General features: G+C 39.2%; 1 protein-coding gene across 2 annotated transcripts in view; it reads right to left on the reverse strand.

Annotated features, from left to right (window-relative positions):
• The window catches only part of sd (TEA domain transcription factor 1 homolog scalloped), a 551,305-nt gene extending 534,098 nt beyond the window's left edge, over window positions 1-17,207 (reverse strand). For both annotated transcript variants that reach the window (XM_090383888.1, XM_090383887.1), the window contains exon 1: window positions 16,888-17,207. In XM_090383888.1, coding sequence (XP_090240014.1) covers window positions 16,888-16,942 — 55 coding nt within the window. In that variant the 5' untranslated portion in view covers window positions 16,943-17,207. The remainder of the gene's footprint in view (window positions 1-16,887) is intronic.
• Between the last annotated feature and the right edge of the window lie 6,246 nt (window positions 17,208-23,453).

The following is a 23,453-nucleotide window of genomic DNA, read 5'->3' on the forward strand; positions in this document are numbered from 1 at the left end:
TTTTTTACCACCCTAAGTGTGGTACCACACAGTTGGTACGTTCCTCTGGGGTTACTTCTACCCATATGCAGTACTTGCATTTGTCAACGTTAATCTTCAGTTGCCACTTCTCAGCCCATCAGCCGACCGGGCTAGCCGAGTGGGTAAAGTACCTGCCTGGCAACCCAAAGGTCGCGGGTTCGATTCTCGCCTCGGGCTTGGATCAAAGTACTGCAAAAACCTTGGGAGGTGCAATATGGCCACAGAAGCCGATGCGCCAACAACTACCAAATCAAATCAATCTCAGCCCATCTGGCCAAATTTTCTAGATTCTGTTGCAGTAGCACACTACCATTACTGTCATTAACAACCCTGTCAACCTTTGTATCATCTGAAAACTTTGACACTAAGCCTGATATACCTTCATCAATATCATTGATAAATATACAAAGCAACAGTGGGCCCAACAACGAACCCTGTGGGACTCCACTAATAACATTAGTCCACGAAGAGCAACGTCCATTGATTACCATTCTCTGTCTTCTCCCACTCAACCACCCTTTTATCCATTGTAGCAACTTACCCTTAATACCATTCTGCTCCAATTTGTACAGTAGTCTTCCATGTGCAACAGTGTAAAAAGCGTTCCTGAAATCCAACTATATGATACCAAAATTAATTTTTGCATCCAGTTCCTTTGTAACCACATCATAGTATTCAATCAAATTTGTCAGACAAGACTTTCCCTTTACAAACCCATGCTGTGTCTGAATTATTGTTGCAGTCTTGTCTAGATGATTCTGCAGTTCTTCTTTAACCAGTGCCTCCATCAGTTTCCCTGGAACAGACGTTAAACTAACTGGTCTGTAATTACTCGTGTCACCCTTCGATTCCCCTTTGTGAATTGGGAATACATTTGCACATCTCCAGTCCGTAGGGACTTCCTCTGAGTGCAAGGATGCTCTCAGAATTATGGCTAAGAGTTTGCTTAGTTCCTTTGCCGCCTCCTTTAATATAACTAGATAGATCCCATTCACCCCAGGAGCCTTTCTTATGTTTAACTTCAACAATTTCTCCTCCACTTTGCTCTCAGTTATTACAAAATCATTAAGTACCCTGTTACAATTTGATAAACTTCTGGCATTTTCCTCCCTTAATGTGTGAATGTAGATGCAAAATACTCTTTCAGTTTGTTAGCTATCTGAGCAGGATCATCAACAGTCGAAGCATCGATATCAAGTGGACCAATCTGATTCATCCCATTTCTTTTAGAATTTACGTAAGTAAAGAAGTCCTTGCTGTTTTTCTTAGCATCTTTTGCCAAATATTTCTCTTTGGCAAAAATCTACACTAGCTAATAGAATCCTAAATGCAGTGATGTGTATTACGCTATATAATTTTACGTTAGAGCTACCTAATTACCACAATTAAAAATTTGAAACAATGGCTGCAAGATTCGAACGAAACAACGGTTTTATGTATATTAAGTAGTAACCTTCAAAAACTCTATCTAAATTAAAAATAAAAATAACCTGCGTAACTAGAACTATAAGGATACTTATAAAGTACAATATAAAATAATAATTAGGTAAACAAAACGGCAAACACATCGCTTTTTTTGGAACTTGTAATTCACAGCCGTAATTTTTAAAGAGAGTCAACGCCCTCTGACTCTTTTTAAAATCTGGCTTTGAAGAAGAAATTTCGTTAGGCAAAACAGGCCAACCGACTGAATTATACACGCAAATACAAACATAATATACTGATGCCGTGTGGATTTAGTTCGTGGTTCTTGACATACGCAATCGTATACACTAACCTAATTTTTCATATATAAAACTGTTACCGAATAAACTGTTTGTTTATTCCTTAATGTCAGTGTAAACTTAATTGATTTTTAGCCTATTAATATATCCATATTTTTAATTCGCTCCCTGTGTCCAGAGACTCATGCTCATTTTATTGTTCTCAAATGTACGAGTAGATAATATTAATCTCATTTGATTTAGAACTATGTTTACACTTCTCATAATCCCATAGTAGATAATTTATCCTTATTCATCCTGAATTCTAAATTAGGAGTAAAAGTTTAAGTGAACCACTGTTATATTTATTTTGCATTATTTTATTTTATTTTTTTCAATCAGCACTGTTTTTGGGATGTGTTTATTTCCTTTCTGATGGCCCTTAGCTTTAGACTATGCTTCATGGGCAAAATGGCTTGTCGCGCATGTTACTGACTTTCATCAAGAGCATTGTTCCACAAGATTTGTGGAACAATGCTCTTGATGTCCACAACTTCTAGTACAATTCTCAAATTGCTAGCACAATTTGAGAATTGTACTGAGTCAAGTGGTGTAGAAGAGCAATATGTTTGCTCTCTTCTACGTCATGTTGAAAAGGCCTGTATATGATGCACGTGTGGAAGGAAGTAACTTTTATACACTTTTTTTTTTTTTTTTCCCACACCGTGGCCAAGTTATTTGGGCGAGCGTTGCGTGGTTTTTCTCTTGATTCTCGGTTTTTCATCTTTCTAAATATGCTAACCGAATAAAAATACATATACGCAATTTATAAACGTGATATACTAACGCCTCGTGGCCTTCTTTGCTTTGGTGCTTATTAAACCAATTATTTGATGGATCACCTGTTTAGGAATAGGAAACCCCATTGTTCACACTTGCTCTGAAAGTCAGTCACTAAATCTTTATAAGTGGCTTCCTCACAGAACACGTTATGTGATACAAAATAGAATATTAAGTTAAGATACCTGCTTATCATTTTTTGCGACTGATCAGGAATGGCTTTTGTGGCAATCACTGATTAGTGGACATTTTCAAGGTCCGGCTTCAATGAGTTTCGAAGACATGAAAATATTATATTGTCTATTTTCCAGCGGGGTTTCATCCCGGCATGTGTTTTTAATTATCTACTAGTAACATCTCATCAGCAGTTTAAAAACTTGTTGGAAAGGCATTTGATTCTCCCCCACCCACCGCCTTTTAATTACTGACATGTTTTACCAGCAGTGTAACCATTCGTGTTGAACACTGTCAGGTGTGGCAGTGACGTGCGAAAACATTCTGGTTTCCAAGTCCGTATCCGTCATTGATGGATGTGAAATTGGGATTGTACTGTACTTTAAATTGGAATTAATGTTTTAATATTATCGTTCCTGTTTCTTGTATAAAATGATTTGTAAAAATTTCCAAGTGTTTTGTTTTACTAAACTTGTTTTCCAGCTTGATAACATGTAACAGTTTTTAAAATGGACTAAACTGACACGTGGATATATATTTTCGATAACCAAATGAAAAAAATTTCCAAACTGTGATCTGCATTCAAAACAGTTTTCTTAAAGAATCATCAGCTTGATATTTGGAGGTATATATGTTTGATTTCATCAGTGTCTCATTTCTAACCACAATCACTATGATATTACTGGTGATATTTATTCATGTATTGAAACATTCTGCTAGACAGAACACTTGATTATTCAGAGCTCTTTGAGAAAGTTTAAGAAATTCTCTGAGTGTCTTTTCTCAAAACGAAACGTTCTTATTATATATTGAAATAATAGTTATTGCATAAACACTATATATTTTAGTTTCATTTTATCTCTAGAATAATTTATCCGGTTTTGACTTGCGCTGCATTAATTTGGAGAGGTGTATTGAAATTGTGTATTAAAGAATTGTTTACTGAGAAATACTGGTTTATGGCCTTGGTTAATGATAAAACGGAATTTGCTTCCATTAGTTCGAAGGCTCTGATTAATTAAGATTAATCTAGCCGAATGCGTGTCTGAGAGTATTCAAAAGTTCCTTGATATATAAGAACTCTTTATTGCATATTAGCCATATCTTTTCGGATATGGCTAAATGGAGAATTGCGCAAAGTCGTTTGCCCTCTCTAACCCTCATTGATGACATTCTTAGAGAATGTGGTGAATGATTCAATCCTTTACTCAGTATCTTTGCTTTCTTTCACATATTTCTCTAAATGATTTCAATTGTCTTTATAACTTTACTCGTTTGTGCCGGCTATCCATGTGATTGTAATTTGAGCAAAAAAGGCATTTAAATAACATTTCCAGTGTAGTACATCGTAGCACTTTTGTCTTGTATTTATCTTTATGCTAATGACCTTGTCACACAGCTGATGTGGTATCCTGATTTTTCCCTAATATGAATTAAATGTTAAATTAAATTCATCTTCATAACTGTACTAGTCTATTCTAACTAATTATCGGATTATAACTAGAGCACTAAAATAATTTAAATAGTATTTCGTAGTATTATGCATCACATACTCCTTTTTTTTATTTTTTTAACCTTCATCTTTAATGATGCTATCACTCAGGCGATGTGGTATTACAGATTTTCTTAAATGATATGAATTAAATAATTCTCCATTTAAGAACAAGCTATTCTCCGTCATTATTATCTTCCGCTGTTCACCTTTAGTTATATTCTATTGCCAACATGCGCTACAGTTCCTGTGAAAATAACGCCCCTGCAGTTCTGCAACGAAGTCATCCGAAATACGAGCGCTTACGAACTCTGCTGCTTCTGTGAACGACAAGCCGCCTCCCGCTTAACGAAATCGGCACGTTGACCCCGCCCTCTGACAACGCAGCGGATACAAACTTATGCACCAGCCTACTCTACACCTCCTAGGCATGTGTTTGCTGCCTGTGGCCTCCTGTCACCTGATGACAAGCAGAATTTATGTGATTTCGGTGGCGTATGAATGTATCAATATGCGAATACGAGGAATTCGCCGAGGAAATTCAGAAATCCATTTTTGGTCACAAATGATATTAAATGAATGACACGAGAAAATCAATAAGATTTTCACTACACTTTCGTACTTTTTTTAAAAGTTAAATCACTAAAATTGGATCCGATTTCGTGATGGCATACAGCTATTTAGGTAGGTTTATTGGAGTTTTCTGGACAGAAAGGAAGGATTGTATGAGTAAAATATTGAAGTAAGGTGTCGATAAAAACAAGTTGTTGGTTAAGCATTTAAAGAAAGCTGCATTTCTTAAAATATATTTTTTAAGAAATTCATAGTGAGTGACGATTCATTAGATATGAGTACTATCATAGAAAAAATTAGAGTAAAAATAAAATATTGATATTGTAATATAGTGGTGCGATAAATAATAATAAGGATGACAATAAACAAATGAGCAAACTAAGTATGAATTAATTCAGTGCGATAACATAAAAAAGGAGTGTCGCTATTATTCTAAAACTGTTTCCGATCCAAAATAAGTAAGGGTTTTAAGAAGCTAGCATATTCATATTAATAGCATCGGGATTAGGTGTATTTAAAGTTTAGAATTTTATTTGACGCGATACGAAAAATTTTGACCACACACAAGAGAGAGAGAGAGAGAGAGAGAGAGAGAGAGAGAGAGAGAGAGAGAGAGAGAGAGAGAGAGAGACTAAAGGTATTATGTAAACAAAAAGTTTCCGTTTGCGGCTGAGGTGGACAATGCACAGATACAGAATTATGTATATTGTGTTTGCGAATTCGCACGATCGCAGCGGTCAGCGCCTTGTATGGCAGTCGTAACTTTTCAGACCCTATAGCTGAATGTTGCTGTTCAGATTTATACGCAAGTTATATAATTTCAATTAGATAGTAATCGAGATGAATTTCATACTTTTATTCCAAATATCTGCAGTCTCATGCATGTTGTATTAATAGGAAAAAATTAAATTTCGTTAATATAGTAAATGCAAAATTAAATTTACTTCGCTTCCCATTGTTCTAGTAAGACGGCGAATGTTCTTACTTCTAGAAGAAAATACTAATATACTTGTTTATTGAAATAATCATAATTCCTTTGTCTTTTTGACCATCGGATGTATGATATAACATGGAGTTCAGATATATAAGAATCGACATGAATATCATGCTGGATCTAAAACAGAGGCCAATTCAATTTGTATAAGTAAATTAAGTAATTCCATTTGAGTTCATCATTGTTTGTCATTCAAGACTAAAAAAAACCATGCTCTGGTTTTTTTTAGTCTTGCTGCCAATATGCGATATTTCCCACTCAACATGTTTCGCCATTTGGAGAAATATGTTGAGTGGGAAGCGAAATCAAGATTAAATTTTATAGTGCATTTCTTTATCAAATTCATTATATTAATTTTTCTAAAGTAATTTTCATTAAAATACTCTTCGTATTAAAAAAAAAAAATTAAAACGTCACCGACATCTCCCTCCTTGAGAATACATTGGATTTGTCTCTTGACACTTGTTTAGTAAGGTCTACATGCAAATCCCGTTGGAGACCAGACGAATTCTTATAGGCTTCATCAATGCAGGCAGCAGTTTGCCAACCTTAGGAGAGGAAGTAGAGTTTTGTCTCCCCCCTCGTTAGTTATTCCAGGTATTTTCGGTGTGCACAAACCGACATATCATAATGACGCATCCTGGTGCATTATGACATGTAGTTGATGCGCCAAGGAACACACAATGCATACGATAAAGTTCCACCCAGTACCATACGACACACGTGGTGTGTTATGACCAAAGTAGTTTATACGCCAGGGAAAAACCCCACAACCAGAAGTCGCATGAGGTGCGGTCCGGCGATCGGGCTGGCCAAGATGTCTGGAAACAACGGCTGATGACCCGTCCGTCTGTAAAGTGTTGCCTTAGCAATCTTTGGACACAACGGTGGATGTGGGGTGGCGCACCACCTTGCATGAATATGGTATCCTGAAGGCACCCACGTTGTTGCAGCTCTGGTATTGCGAAATTTGCTAACATTTCATAATATCGCTGTCCAGTGATGGAACAGGTGCGGGGTACAGTCGGTGTTACCTGTTCAAAAAAATACAGCCCAATCATGAATGTGGCCGTAAATCCACACCACACTGTCACTTTTGGAGAATGCAACGGGTCCTCTTGGATAACTCGAGAGTTTTCTATTGTCCAAATGCGACAGTTGTGCATATTCACACTTGTCCATTTAAGCAAGTGGGCTTCATCACTCCAAAGGATGTTCCATGGCCAAGTGATATCCACTGTCATTCGCCCCAGAAACTGAAGTGCGTATGTGAAACGAATATCTGCATCACCATGCTTTAGCTGCTGTAGCGTGTGCATCTTGTAAGGATAGTACCGCAACACCTGACGCATTACTAGCCTTACAGTGGAATACGGCATGTTCACTTCACGAGAAACAGCTGGCACACTTGCGTTGCCACGTGGAGATTGACTTGATAAATCCACGACAGCCATAGTCACATCTTCAACACGAGAGGAGTCCACTCGTTTTCGGCCTCTACCTGGTTGAACAAAAAAAAAAAAAAAAAAAACTATTATATTTAGGCCACCCGAATAATTAAATTCATCTGTCGTTCTGTGTCTTATGTCTGTTAATTGCGTGTGTTCTATGGTCGCTTTGCTGGACGAAAAACCCCAGTTTCTGGGGAAGAAACCTTGCTATCTACACCTGAAACCGACTAACTCAGCCATGGAGTGAAAAAAGCCCATTAAAGTTCCTCGCGTCATCGACGAGATTCGAACCCAGGCCTTTTCCATCCGGCGTGGGGAGGACGGTGATGATACCACTGTGCTACACGCGCAGACCACCTGGTTGAACACCAAGATGTCCTGTCTCTTCAAATTTCGCAATCATTTTGCGGACCGCACAAACAGTCATAGGTACACGCCTTATGCGCTTTTGATGCCGGAATTTTCTGATAGCCGCAGCTGCATTGTTGCTGTTCTGATACAGCTTCACTAATAGCGCCTTTTTCTGCATCGTTGTTGGCATCACTGCTGTAGTGCAGGTAAACATCTACTATATGATTTTGAAGAAACTGCTTTGCTTTTATACAGTACAGTAGAGCTGAGTAGTGGCGCTGTGGCAATATTTATGCCAAAAATAGTTATATATACAAATATATATAACTATTTTTGGCATAAATATCCTCTAATTAGTTAATAGTAAATATTATAAACTTATACAACTTTTTATTTTGATGCAGGTGAAAGATATGACCAAACAAAGAGATTTACAATACATTACGACATCTGTCCTTGAATGTCTGTTCAAGGCGGACGCTTGTTTTGCTACTTTTTTCCCCATAGAAAACTGCTTCAAGCTTATAGTTCACAGGACTGATATCTGTAGATATTACAACTTTTCCAAAAGGTTGATTTTGATAATATTGACTAACCTAGACAAATTAATGAATATCCTTAAAATATCACATTAAGTCTACTAAAGATTTAGACGCACTAGCAGTGGCGTAGCTACCATGTAGGCAGGCAAGGCAATTGCCTTCGGGCCCTTTAGGGGCCCGGCGTCTTTGGCTGTCTCCTCTTTTTGCAATTTTCATTAATTAAGTAGGGGCCCGAACATGTTCTTTGCCTCCGGGTTCGAAAAAGGCTAGCTACGCTACTGCACACTAGGCTAGGTTAGTGTTTTCACCCATTTTTCGGCCGCAGACCCCAGGGTGCTAGTATTAAAAAAAATAATAAAATATACACTTGTACAAATTAAATAGCCGACCGGGCTCGCCGAGTGGGTAAAGTACCTGCCCGGGAAACCCAAAGGTCGCGGGTTCGATTCTCGCCTCGGGCTTGGATCAAAGTACTGCAAAAACCTTGGGAGGTGCAATATGGCCACAGAAGCCGATGCGCCAACAACTACCAAATCAAAAAAAAAAAAAAAAAAAAAAAAAATTAAATAAAAAAATCAGTAGCAAAACATTTTTTATAATTCCTGAAATCATTTTAGGAACATTTTGAAAACCCTCTGAATTAGGCTACAGTAAAATCTATTCTTGGTTGATCCCAAAAGCTTCTAAGAAGTGATAAGTAAACGTAAAAGGAGATCTCTGCCGATCTGCTTGAGACGACTTTTTCAACAAACAGGTGAAGCCTGTTTTAATATGTAGATATAGTCATGTGATGAACATGGCTATATCTACGCAATCCTAAAAAGTTGTTTCGAGTGCAATTCATGGAATGCACTCGAAATATCTCACCAATAAAGAAGGGGATTTCCAAGTCTTCCAAAAATAAAAGAAATCTGATAATAAATAGTAATGGCTACTGTGTCTTTTGGATGCGGTGTGGGAAACTAGAGCTCCTAGAGGAGGGGCATCTAATAATTTTGCATGATTTGTGATGTTGACAAGAAATGTGAGGTTTGTGTGGCCATTGATGTTATATCCCGCTTACAGCTCAAGCCTTGCTCTGTCATATTTTATTATTATTATTGCTGTTATATTATTTCTCCCTGATTGGGGGTTCCACCTCTTGACGGGTATTGCTACCAAGTACACAGGGTGGTTGTTGTTATGCTTGGTGTTACTGTTGGTCGAGGAACTCTCTGATTATCCTACAGGTGTTCAGGATTGCGACTTTCTGGAGTTGCTTGAAGGTATTCGCTGGGAGACCTATTGCTGCTAGGCTGTTATGTAGGGTATTTGGCACCGTATCTGTGGTTGACACGATGATCGGGATGATCGTAACTTGTTGCATATGCCACATCTCTTTGATCTTCTGTCTTAGGTTCGTGTACTTTCTGATTTTAAAATCCCCATGGGTTTTCTGCAGGTTGCCAGTGTTGGGTACTGCTATGTCAATCAGGTAGGTAGCCTTTTCATTCTTGTCCACAAGGGTCCCAGTACAGCTTGTGGATTGGGGTCTCTAGTACTGGCTGGGGGGTTCGTACTTGTAGTCTGGTACACTTTCTTCGATCAGTTGGTGTTTCCTTGCTAGCTTGTGATCTATTATCGTGACTATCTTGTCGTGTGTGTGAGTATACTCAGTCTGGGTGATCGCATTGCCTGCCCCGGTGATGTGTGGGATCGTTTCTGAGGCCAGGTGGCATCGTCGACATGTGTCATCGGACACTCCGGGCTCCTTGGCGATGTATTTTCTATAGTTTCTGGTGTTGATTACCCGGTCTTGGATGGCGAGCATGAATCCTCCAGTCTCGGTGAAGAGCGTCCCGCTCGTCAGCCATGCATTGGAAGCAATTTTATCTATGTGATCTTGATGGAGATCGTTGTAGTGTCTGTTATGGAGTGTCTTCTCTGCCCATCTTTCTAGCTTCGTTTGTGCCTCCTAGTTGGGAGGGGACTCCTCGCATGGGTTGAATGGGACATACCGCTTGTCTGTCTTCCTTATGGCCTGGTGGAGTGCTGCTGTGTGTTTCTGGAAGTAATCCTTCATGTTAGCAATCGTTGTTTTCTGTTGCTCGCTGAGGTCTATCAGGCCCCTTCCTCCTTTCCGAGCAATTGACAGTCTCTCAATGGCAGAGTTTGGGTGGCGTTGGCGGCTCTTATTATTATTGCTCTTATATTATTTCTCCCTGATTGGGGTTCCGCCTCGTGACGGGTATTGCTACCAAGTACACACAGGGTGGTTGTTGTTATGTCTGGTGTCGTTATTATTATTGTTGCTCTTATATTATTTCTCTCTGACTAGGGGGGGGGATTCCACCCCCGTGACGAGTATTGCTACAAGTACACAGGGTGGGTGGTTGTTATGTTGGTCGAGGAACTCTCTGACTATCCTACAGGTGTTCAGGATTGTGACCTGGAGTTCCTTGTAGGTGTTCTCTGGGAGACTTATTGCTGCTAGGCTGTTATGCAGGGTCTTTGGCACCATACCGGTGGTTGACACGATGATCGGGATGGTTGTTACTTGTTGCATATTATTATTATTGTTATCTATCTATACATTAAAAAAAAAGTTTTCCTCCTAGTGATATTTATTTGAGCCATTGGGAGATGAGGACGGGGCAATTACGTTACTACAAATGCGCAGGTAAATAATTAAATTGTCTTGCATTGAAAGACAATTGCATCCATAACGTTCACCAACCTCTTGCACGTGCTGCACTCTGTAATGCATGACCACACGCAGCATCATTTAATGTGCTATTGTAATGTCAGCTGATGAAGGGACCCAATATAGTTTGTATATTTGTAAATAGTTTAGTATTTTGTAAATATTTTAAATATTTGTATAGTTTGTAAATATTTTAGGCCTGCTCTTTCGGATGCAACAATATTCCTCATACATTATGGAACCCGAAGCAAAAGGCCTTTTCCTAAGTGACCTATGTTAACCCAAGTAAATAATTACATAGTGATATTTATTCCATCTTGAGAATGCCGGGTGGTGGGGTAGCCAATGGGAGAAGTTGTATGCGGTCATGTGTACAAGTGAGCGGGGAAATTGCGTCACTACAAATGCACAGGTAAATAATTACATAGGTCATTTCCTGATTAGATATCGATCATAGTGGCATAGCGTTTTGGGTAAGGTGCCACATGTGGTTTCCCAAATCTGCATCATCAGTACTCTTGTGATGAATACAGAACCTCTGTAAAAGCCAGAAAAGTGCTGTGTGTTGCCTGTGTAGTTTAGTGTTGGGTTCCATTGTTTATGCTGGCTTCTTGACCGCAGGGCCCCTAGTGGGACTCCAGGTTGCCCGCTATCACCGCTGGGAGGTAAGCCAGGTTGTTCACAGTACTCTGTCTGCTGTCCAGCAGGGATCGCCTGAGCTGTCTGACAGAGAACAAACTAAAAAGACAAAAAAAAAAATAATAATAATAATAATAAAATAAAAATAACGTGAGTGAGGGAGATAGCTGAAGAATGGGAGTAAAAAGAGGGGAGGAAGAAAATCAGTGCGTTTCGAAAGGTGTGTCTTTTACGTAGAAAATATTTGACTTACTCCGTCATACCCACATTTTACGTAGAAAAGCGTGCACGGGGGTTGGCAAGCAAAGCTCCCTAGTTTTATTTATTATTCTGTATCGTAAAACCTATGAAACAGATGAATAACTTATTTCTGAAGTTACAAGGTGATAAAGCGATTACAGTGATGAAGAGTTATTATATCACTCAATGGCTTATTGTTATTATATTCCAAAACTTTTAGAGCTTTAGTTCAATTAAAAAAAATTATGGTCCATTGTTGTGTTATTTGTTGACCAAAAATTATGGTCCATTTTTGGGCTATTTGTTTATGTATGCCTATGGGTAGTACTGCAGATCCGCAGAATGGTCATAATTATATTACTTGTGGTTTTTACCTTTGTACTATAATTAACATAACCAAACATAACCCCCTCTTATTAATGCCAAAAATTCTATTATCATGTAACGTACAAATTACACAATTGTAACAAGTATGTTACATGTAATATACCTGTATATCTGCAGTATTTTAATACATGTACTGCAAATATATATTCAAAAATAATGCCCTGTGTGTATCTAAAATCGCCATATCACAATAGCACTTTAACATGCTATATATATAGTATTATTTGGGTAAAACGAACACCATCCATCTGTCAAAAATAAGTATAAAAGCAGCTGCATTTACGCCAGAAGTGAGCAGATAAAGAAATACAGAGATAGTCGAGGCTTTCAGCTTAGCGGCTTCCAACGGGAAGTCATCATAGGATGCCATATTAACAAAAATAAATGTGTTCGTGCCATTGCAGAAACACTGCAACGCCTTGTATTAACGGTGGTTCATGTAATCACCAAAGGGAAGCGTTATGGTTCTACTACGGCCGGGAAACTTGCTGGTAGACCATAGAACTTGATGGAAAGAGGCGGGATGGCGTTCAGAAGGTACGTAGATCCCACCACTCCTGATAGAATGGTGTCGTAGACCTGCCTTTATCCGGAAGCCGATCAGCTGACTTATACAAGCCAAAAGAACTGATATTAGTGCAAAATACGTAATATCGGATTTTGGGAATTGTTGCATTGTACATCACAGCACATAATGCAAAGCTCGACGCCTAGTGCATAACCCACCTATCATAATTGCACTTTGGAACGTTGGAAAGTTGTGTTATGAAGTGATGAATTACGTTACACGATTTTCTGATCTGATGACCGTGTTTGGGTCTAGCGTGCCCGGCGAACGTTATTTACCGGAATGTATCATCCCAACTGTAAAGTTTGTTGAAGGTATTGGGTTGTTCCTTGTGGTTTGGTCTTTGTTTTACAATATATCTTAAGAGAATATAGGCAAGATGTATCAAAACATCTGGCCTCTGAGAGTTATTTTGATTTTTGGGAAGGCCAATCTATTGGTGAGGTACTCCTTAGGGCGCAGTTATGTACCGAGAAGTACTCCCATAGTATCTTCATTGGCTTTAAGAGAGTTTTTAACCAAATGTGATGAGGGAGTGTTTTAGAATGAGAAGATTAAGAATGAGATGCCCCAGCGACTTAAAATGGCATGGAGCTATTTAATAAATAATAAAAAAATAAATAAATTTTCTGTTTATACGCCGGGATAACCAAACGGTCAGAGGAGTTCACGAATAGACAGAATACAAGAAAGAGCACCGTATTTAGCAGTCACGGGCTTGAACCCCGGTCACTCAAGGCACGGGCAGTTATGCACCCGCGTGCCTGACAACTCCGATACGGCGGCTTTTTTTAGTAAGAGGAAAAGAAAAGATACTTGGTACTAAATTCTAGCAGGTAGAATTTAGTACCAAGTATGCACATAACATAAACAAGGATACCCTCAAGCATCTATTTTTGCTCTATACTGATGGAATTACGACAGTTGGATAGTTTATTTAATAGAGATTGGGGCGACGTATTTTTAATAGCATATGCTGATGATTTGCTGTTGGCAGTTATAGGTAAATGGAGGCTGCAAATTGAAAATAAGACAGCTTAAGTTTTATGAGAGCGAGAATCGAATGGGCTGGTATCCATAAGTTACAAAACATCTCCATCCAAGTCAAAGAATATGCTATTGGAGATAAGATTTAGAAGATGACATTCTTATCTCAAGTTAAATACTTAAAGATAAAATTTAAGAATGTACAAAAAATTGCCAGAATAATTTGAAAGGAATGGGGTATGAAAGGGAAAAGCCCTTGATTTATTGTACAGATGTCTTGTTTTCCCCTATAATGATGTGTGTTTGTAGAGCATGGAAATACAGGGTTAAAGTTGTCCCAAGCCTGCAGAACTGTTTTCAGTAATGCACTGCAAGTAATTACAGGTGGAATTCCGATATTTATTAACAGCAAAAAGCATTGGAATGGCTATCAAGGTTAATAATTCACTGGAATTGTTGGATATCAGAGCTTCTTGAATAGACATTGAATATGGGAAGGAAAAAGTTGAGTAGGAGAGGAAAAGATTTGTGCAGGATATCATAAGGATATGGCAAAATAGTGAGACAGTGAAGGTGATATTCTTCTGCAAAGGGGAGCTTGGCTGCACTTTTTTGCACCTTCAGGTTTATGCATAAAAGTTAAGCATATAGGAGAGGCAAGATTCTGATTGGATTTAAGTCTCTATAAAACAATGATTGCTATGCGCCTCAAATTTAGATTCATCTCACTTGGTGAGGTGAATCTAGATTTGAAATTGTATTGAAAATTATTCAAGATGTACATGTGGAGTTAAGGAGACGTATTATGTTGGGTGGTCTCCTAAGCACCACCTTTTTCATATTCTAAATGTTTCATGTCGCACATGTTTTACGCTCATGTCCAAATTTTAAAAATATGAACAGTACAGACAAGAGAATGTTGGAGTTTTGACTGATTTGAAGGACGTTTTTAATTGATGAAAGCTGCTTTAAGAATTTTTAAGAAATATATTGATTTTGTATTTAAGAAATGTTCTCATGAGAAGGTATTAAATTTTATATATACAGACTTTTAAGATTATTGGATTTTATTCGATGTATATAGTATAAAATTATGTTTTAAATTTATATGGTGTAAATAATATTAATGTTTTAGCATATACAGTCTTTTAACTAATTTTGTACTGTCTTACATGGTTTTTAATGAAATCCCGTCATTTTGAACTAGGTAGTAGTAATCTGCCTCCCTGATAGCAGGCACGGGAAATTATAGGATTATGATTTATTTAGAAGAGTGATCTAAGTGTTCATTTGATTTTAAATTGTTTTTTAGAGTTGCTAGTATCAAAGACGTGGGTAAGTTACGGTTTGGGTAACGCCTCGAATACGAAGAAATTTAAAATAAGAAAGAAAGATGGTCTTTGTTTCTTTAACAGTGAATGCCATGTAGTGTGCTGACATTCATTTGTCTGTCTTGGAAACAATAATTGGACCATTTTTGAATAGTGTCTTCAGATGAAGAAATATTTACAAGACTGATTATGATTTAGGAGTCTTTATTACATTTAAATATCAAGTTGGATTTCAGTTGATGCATGCAATTAATGCAGGTGCAGGTAATGTTCGTCTAATTCACTCTATTAATTTAATAAAAAATTTAAAACGTAAATAATATTTTTATAAATTTATATATTAATCCTTTTCTCTCTGAAAAAAATGTGTAATGCTAAATAAAGGACGGATGACGATATGTACTCATCAGAATGTCTAGCATTCCTAAATCTAAACAAGTTTCCCTGTTGTATAAAAAAAAAACAAAAAATGTTATGTTTTGTTTATACTCCGTCGCGACCACCAGGTGAGAAGAGTTTACAATAAATCATGAATGTAAGTTTATCTTATTTAGCAGTCACGCGCTCCTGAACCACAGTCAACTTAAAGAGCGCGTGTTGATGCACCTTTGTTAATGACCAATCTGTTGTCAGGCCACTATTAAAACTTCATTTTGCTAACAGTTTTTGGATAAAACTGTTAGCTATCATTTGATTGCTGAGATTTTTCTCACCCTGGAATTCAGTGGGTGTTTTTTTTTTTTTTTTTATGTGCCTAAATTTTGCTTTAAATTCTTTTCGTCTTATCAAATTTTGTTCACAACGGTAGAGCTCATTATGCTTGTATGGAATATCATTTACAGTAACAAAAATAAAATTTTGTTGAAACTTTCCAGGTTATTCACCTGACATAGAAAGAGAAAGGAGAGCACGTGTGGTGTATACTGGTGTCGTTGTATTCAATGCGTGTTTGGCAACTCAAGCAGGTAGAAAATTCAACACTTGTGACTAGGTTAATAGTCAACTGTAATATATTTTCTAACTTTTGTCCCCATACTAATTTGAAATATGTAGTTTACTTTTATGTGCTGCTTAAGGCATGGAGTAGATTATCATTATGAGAAATAATTGCTAAAAATAATGATTAGTTCTGTTTATGGAAAACAACATTCACTATAGCATATTGGGAATCGCCTATTACTTTTCATTAGCGTTATTTTTAAATTGCGAAATTTTATATATACATCTTTTTTCAATTGAATGGTGGGAAAAATGTCTCGTTGGGATGCTTTATTTTAAGCACCACTAAGATATATTTCATTTATATAAACAAAAATGGTTTTACTGACCCATTTTAAAATTGGATTTTGTCGTTTAATATTCGAATGTTCAGATACTTGCTCACAGAATTTAATATCTGCTTCGCTTCTTAGGCATATGCTCATAGAAGAAACGAAAATAATATTTAATTAGAAAACTTAATATTAATAAATACAATCAGCAGTCGTATCTCCAAATTTCTCGTTTTCTTTTTCTCCTTAAAAAATGCTTCCCCTTCTCGTCATCTAACGAATTCCACTGAGAAAGATCTCTCATATGGAGAAGCGTTCTTCACAGGGGCATAAAGAATCTGAAATTTATTAAAAAATCATGCATCACAACTTTTTTCTAATGCTTCAGTTGCCGAAAGTTACGATGCCTCTGTGAAATATTTCAATACCGAAAACTACCATTATGATTATTAACGAAGAGCCTGACGTGTTGAATTGGTCTCTATATATAGCCCATGTTTTAAAGTTATTTGCATTTTTTCAAGAAATTATACTGCAGATTATTTACCGTATAATTAAATATGCTGAAAGTCATTATTGTATATAATAGTCAATATTTGAAAATTTATGGTTTTAATGGTTTGTCAATGATAACACTTACCTGCATGAGGGCCTAATTTATACGGATGAGCAATGTAAAATCTCTCCATCTCCATTATGACGCCGGGCGTTTCATCCTTCACCAAAGTTTTTTTTCTTGTTATTCGGCTCTAAATCCAGCATTAAACATTAGTCTTCATCTCAGGTGCCGCTCAGGCTGAGGTTATCACGGAGTTATCGTGTCCCACGCTTTGCTCCAACTGTCCGTTGGTAGCGCCCGAAGCTATCCTGAACTCACGAGACTATTCTCCCGGTCACGGTGCCTTCAACGATCGCGGCTGCCGCTCAGATGCATTGAAGTATAACCACCTTTTTCCCACAGGGAACAGACACAACAGGAACCGGTTTCTTTCTTTCTTCTTTTCTATTTTTTTCCCCTTATCCTGTAAAGTTCCTGGCGTCCACACGGCGTTGGCCTTTCCCTTTCTTTACCTTCCTCTGCACGTCAGCTTCGGTAAGAGTTAGTGGGTTGCTTCTGCGCACGAGCGCCGTAAAACACGTGCTGGAAAGGGCCACAGGTGTGCCTTCCAACTGGAACCAACCTGTAATCACAGCCTACGGGCGCGCGCCTCGAATCTCTCGCCGCTAGTGCAGCCAAGCTCGCTGATACTGATGCACGTGCAGTGTACGACAGGGCTGAGGCCGCCAGCGAAGTAAACAAAGGTTAGTGAATGGAGGAAAACAGGGTGCTACGCTTCGCCTCGCCCGCTTGCGTAATTGGCTACTATATGAGCGGTAAACAATGGAATTAGTGAAGTGTGGGAGGAACCTGATTTTCTCTTTCCCCCTTCATGGAAAACCAGGGGGAATGTGGGGGAAATGAAAAGGGAGCAATGAAAGCGAGCAAAGAGACACGTTTCTTTCTTAGTGTTCTATTTTTGGTATACACGGTCGCGAGGGTAGTCGCTTCTAGCATTTGCGTTGACCTCAATAAACTGGATGATCTTCCCTTCTGCCGACCGATAGAGGGTTTCTGTTCTACTGCTACCGACAGGAACTGGGTCTGCTGGTTGCTGTGGTAACCAAACTTACATTTAGGGAAGGAAAATTAAATGTGGAGACAAAATGACGTACGTATGTTGATTTCGGATATAAAAGGGGTTAACGCGAATTGAACTGCATTGGGCTGGGGAGTACTAGGTAATGGCTCTAATTTTTGAAGAATTTTGTCGCTATTTTGCTCAATATTCTTAATCCAGAATACATATTTACAGGTTTTTAAAAATTATTCTGTTAGGAATGCGATTTATTTAAATTATAAACTCTTAATTCATTCAACAAGTTAAGGTTTGCCTTACTATTTGCTTAAAAGGCCTTCCTAGTTTGGAAAAATATCTAGGTGCGATTCCTTCGCTGATGGGAGGAATTTTATATCGACTTTTTAGATGGATTCCTGTGTTATTACTGTAACATCCGTCTAAGATGTTACACTGCACCATTTCATTATCTCTCTATACATTTAAAAGCTTTCCTCCTAGTGATATTTATTCGAGCCAATGGGAGAAGAGAGCGAGGCAATTACGTCACTACAAATGCAATTAATTATTGACAGCTTCTTCCATAACGTTCACCAACCTCGTGCTTCACTGTCTAACATTTGATGTTCTATTGTTACGTTTTTATATATTAATGAATATTGTATACACTATTTGTAAATACAGTAGTATTTTTTAAATATTTTAGTCCTTGCTCCTTTGGGATGCATTATAAAATGCATTTCATAATGCATAAGGCCTTGTTCTAACTGACCTATGTAACGCTGGTAAATAATTACATAGTGATTGAATGCCGCGCACTACAAATGCACGGATAAATAATTACACAGATTATTTCCTGATTAGATATCGATCATAGTGTTTTTTATCTGGTGGCACTGGGTGCTCCCCTTACTCCGTGTAGAATACAATACTCCGCATAAGGCCATGGTTTGTGCTAGTGAAGTATTAGTGTGGATTGTGTTGTTCCTTGGGGCACTGCGATGAGCCACTGACACCCGCAGTTTCCATCACCGCCACGGGGAAGCGGGCAAAGACACATTAGGTATAAAGACCATAGGGAAAGAGATTCCTATGGTGGGGCGTGCTATTTGTAGCTCTGCCTCACACTGACCTGGGGGTTACCCTAATGGCCAGTGCCAGCATTCCACACCATGCCAGCTAGGAAAGGTTACAGCATGGATCACCATGAGGCCTCTGAGGGCCTGCATAGCCATCAGTCTGTCCAGTGAAAAGGATAAGATAGAACATGCAATTAATAATAATTTTCATTCACCCAACATTCACAATTTACTTTTTATAGTTTTTCCTTACACTTTCTATTTTCTTTTATATATTAGATTAGATATCGATCAGTACGTTTCGACAGTTGTCTTTTATTTAGAAAAGATTTGACTTGCTTCGTTATACCTCTACATATTACATAGAAAAGCATGCATGGGGGGTATTTGGTATGTTGAGGGTCTAGCAGCTCCTGGGATTTCTCCCATCTCCGGGGTATTCTCTGTATCGAGTGACAATACCCTGTCAAGCCAGAGATTTAAAGTGTGTGGATCGTGTATAGTGTAGTCTGTTGTGCCCATTGTTCATCTGGCTTATTGGCCATCGGGCCCCTGATGGGACCCGACGTTGCCCAAACCGCGCCACGTGGAGGCTAGCCAGGTGTTACCAGTAAGGAATCAGTACTCTGGCAGGTCCTGCCACCTACTTTCCTCAGATTTCAATGGCTAGGACCTATAAAAAAAAAAAAAAAAAAAAAAAAAGACATTGCTTTAATCGCTGTTGGTGCTTTGCTTGGTCATAGAGATTTGCCTTAAGAGTGAGAATGGATTGTACGCTGGATGAGTTTTATTTTTGGCTAAAAAGGGTCGGGCAAGCAATTTTGGTGTAGTTACAATTTTGACATGTGGGCCTGTGCACTGTGAAGGTAGACAGATTTGGGTCAGAAAAAGGAAGGCTGGAGGGTAGAAAAAGAAGAAAGGGAAGGGACCGATAGAGAAGGTGGCCCCCAAATTTCAGTGGGCATGCCCATGCCACACCAGAGGGAAAGTGGGTTTTGCAGGGAGAGGAGGAGACAGGGGTGTCTCCCCGCCGGGAAAAGGAGATAAAGCAGGCCCGGAAAGGTGTCGGATCTGGGTCGCCATTTGGCTAGTTGGCAGCAAGGCTGCAATCTAAGTCGTTCACTTTGACTCTCCAGGTGGTTCTTACTTAGTCTCGGCAGAGGCCAGGAGGCGTCACCTGCACGTGACACGCCAACTACATCTAGGTCCCAGTGTTTGGTCGCATCCAGTTAGGACTCAGTTGTCTTTCAGTTGCTGTAGGTTGTCCCCACCACTTGTGTTCAAATGCTATAGTCACTCAGCTGGTCGTCAATGGCCAGTTGTGTTCTTTCTGTCCATCGGTGGTCCAAAGTCTGAAGTTTGTTTCAGGGTGGTGGAAGTGCTCTTTGCCTCGCGAAGAGATTTTGAGCGAAAAGCGTGAAAGCTTTATAGTTTTCTTCTTCCTGCAGCACTATGTCCTCCTGATTTCTAAGGATGGAGCATAGTTTGGTAAACAGCAGGCCACGGAGGTCTTCATTTGTATATTACATTCATAGAGCAGGTGCTCCCAAGTTTCTTTTTGTCCGTATCTACACTGCTCTATGTCCGAGATTCCAAAATCGTGTAGCTTTTGGAATCTCGAACAGAGCCATGCCCTGTCAGCAGGTAAGTGGTATGAAGTCCAGGAGAGTAAAAGGTCGGGAAAATAGGGTAAACATGTCCAATGTCTAGTATGAAGCTTCTAGTTATGCGGCCTTTAGTGGAGTCATTCCACCGATTCTGCCACACTGTTCTAATGTGGTCTGTAAGACTCCTTTTTTTCCTGTGGTCTAGTCAGAGTTGGGTCTGTAATGTATCCCAAATGTGTGATTACCCTTCCTTTGGCATGTTGGTGCAGCAGCCCATGGCCGACAATCTCCAAGTCCAGAGGGAGACATCCTGCAAGGACCTGGAGAGCGTGGGTGCTCACCGTGCAGCATGCTCTGGTTGTTGTGAGGAGAATTATTCGATGGATGGTTTCCAATTTCCTTCTGTTAATAGCAGTGCTTGCCTTAGCGTACCAAGCTCCCGCTGCATAAGCCACTGCCGGGATGAAGAATGCCTTGTAGAGGATGGCGAGTGCCCTCTTCTTCAGACCCCAGTCTCTGCGTGTAACTCTAGCGAATAGGCCGGAATATTTCCTGAATTTTACTCTGAGGTAACTAAGATGCAGTGTGAAGTTGTCCACGGGGGTTAGCGAGCAAAGCGAGCAGGGGGCACGGCCCCCTAGTTATTATTATTATTATATAACAAGAAATTCGAGGTTCACTCCACGCAGACTGGCAGACCTCGAAGACAATAAGGCTGTCTTCCCATGGCAGACCGATGGGAAGACAGCCTTATTGACGCTACCTCATAAACCAGGGAAACCATTAACTGATCCGAGAGGTTATAGGCCTATCTCGTTGCTTGCAGACCTTCGGAAGATTTTTTTGCGGTTCTTGCTAATAAGACTTCAGACTTTATTTTGTATCGGGAATTTGGATTTTCCCTGTCAATGCGAATTTCGAAGGAGATTTTCCACAGGGGATGCAGTTCATGATCTTGTGGATTTTGCTACTTGTTCTGATTTTGAGTGTGTCCTGGCCCTCTTCATGGAATTTGAGGGGGCTTTCGATGCAGTTTGGTGCCCCGGTGTTTTGAAGTCTTTGAGAGCTTTGAATTGTCCTGGTTTGTTGTTTGGGACAATCGGCAATTATTTGTCAGGTGGGGAAATTATAGTTGGTTCTCGACATTTGGGATTTGAGACAGGAATTGGTCTAGGTGGCCCCCGGGGTTCGGTGGTGGGATCGATTTTTTGGAACCTTGAAACTTGGTTAGGGCAAGACTGTGTGGATTGTCTTGGGGTGGCATGTGCGGATGACCTGGTGCTGTTTGTGTGTGTGTTTGCGCGCGCAGGGGAATTCCAGACGAGTGATTGAAGGTGAACTAGAGGGGGTGTTCGGTAGCCTGATGAATTGGACAATGAGTGATAAACTCAGAATTTCTTCTGGTGGGACTGTGGTGATGTTATTGAGGGGTGGACTAGACTACAGTAGACCACCCCGATTGATTGTTAATGGTAAACAGATGCCTTTGGTGTCTCGTGTAAATTACTTGGGGATTTTTTTGGACGACAATTTATTTTTTACACCTCACTTGGAATGCTTAGGTGGTAAAGTGAAGAGGTGCACAGCCTCTGTGGTCCAGATTGCCAGGAGGAGGGACTGAGGGCTCGGTGAGAGGGTCCTCGGTCTTTACTATGGGGCTGTTTTTTGGCCCATTGTGGCTTGCGCTGCCTCTGTCAGGTTTGGGCGAGTGGGCGACGGAGCAGTGTCGGGTTTAGGGGTCAGCTGGGTTCATTGTAGCGTATTGTGTTATTGACAACTTTGAGAGTGTGTGGGACGGTATCGACTGGTGCCCTTCAGGTACTTGCTTTTGGTTACTTTTTGCGGAAGGGGAGACGGGTTGCAATCATGGGAATGATGGGTGATGTTTTGATTGATCGGAAGAGAGAGGAGAAAAATATTTTATTGAGGTTGACAGGAATATGGCAAGAGCGTTGGAGCACCGGTGTGACTGGTGCTGTAACTGGGCTTTTTGTTCCTGATGTGTGTAGATTGCCTAAGACACGGGAACATGTTTTTTACGATTGTCCTCTTTATGAGGAATTTAGGCGTAATTTAAGATCAGTTATACCAGATTTTAATCGAGGGGCTGTAGCTGAATGGGTACAAGGTTCAGAGAATTTTTCAGTATTCCAGGAATTTTGTAGAAATGTATTTAAAAAAAGGAAACAGCTATCTGTACTGGTTAATATAGATTAGAATTGTACACTCCCCCCCCCCTGCAAGGCGCCTCCGTAGCCAGGTGGGAAGGAGCAGCAGTGCGTAGCACATGCTTCTTGATTAGACTGGGGTTCAAGCCCGTCACCACCAAATACGGAGGATGCGGAAAGGTCAAGGGAATGACCACCGCATATTCCCGGAGCAATATGGCCTTAGTTGCTAATGCTCCTAAAACCAAAAAAAAAAAATCCCCCTGCAACTTTGCTGGAGGTTTATTTATTTATTTTTTTTATTTCCTCTTCTTCAATTGCTTTTGCAGGTTTCAGAAAGAAAACTGATGCGGGATTTAAACTCTTGCAGGTTGTGTTATTTTAATTATTTTTTAAATTTATTATTTTATTTTTTTAAATTAATTAATTAATTTTTTTCTTTCTTTCTTTATTATTTATTTTTATATAAGTTATTAATTTTTATATATTTTTTTATAAATAAAAAACCATTTTTTTATTTATAAAGGTAGAATTATTATTTATTTATTTATTTATTTTTCTCCAATTTCAAATTCGTTTGAGTTGGGTTTTTTTTTTTTTTTTTTTTGTTTGCAGGCATCAGAAAGAAAACTGATGCGGGACTTGCCTTATGGGTTTGGGGCGGGTTTGTTTTTTTTTAGGCTTCCAGGTATGGGCAGCCTGGTAGTGGGATTGTTAGTACCCACCGGTATTGCAC

Source organism: Mastigoproctus giganteus, chromosome 10, assembly GCF_048544385.1.
Source record: "Mastigoproctus giganteus isolate SK-2022 chromosome 10, ASM4854438v1, whole genome shotgun sequence".
Classification (NCBI taxonomy): Eukaryota; Metazoa; Arthropoda; class Arachnida; order Uropygi; family Thelyphonidae; genus Mastigoproctus; species Mastigoproctus giganteus.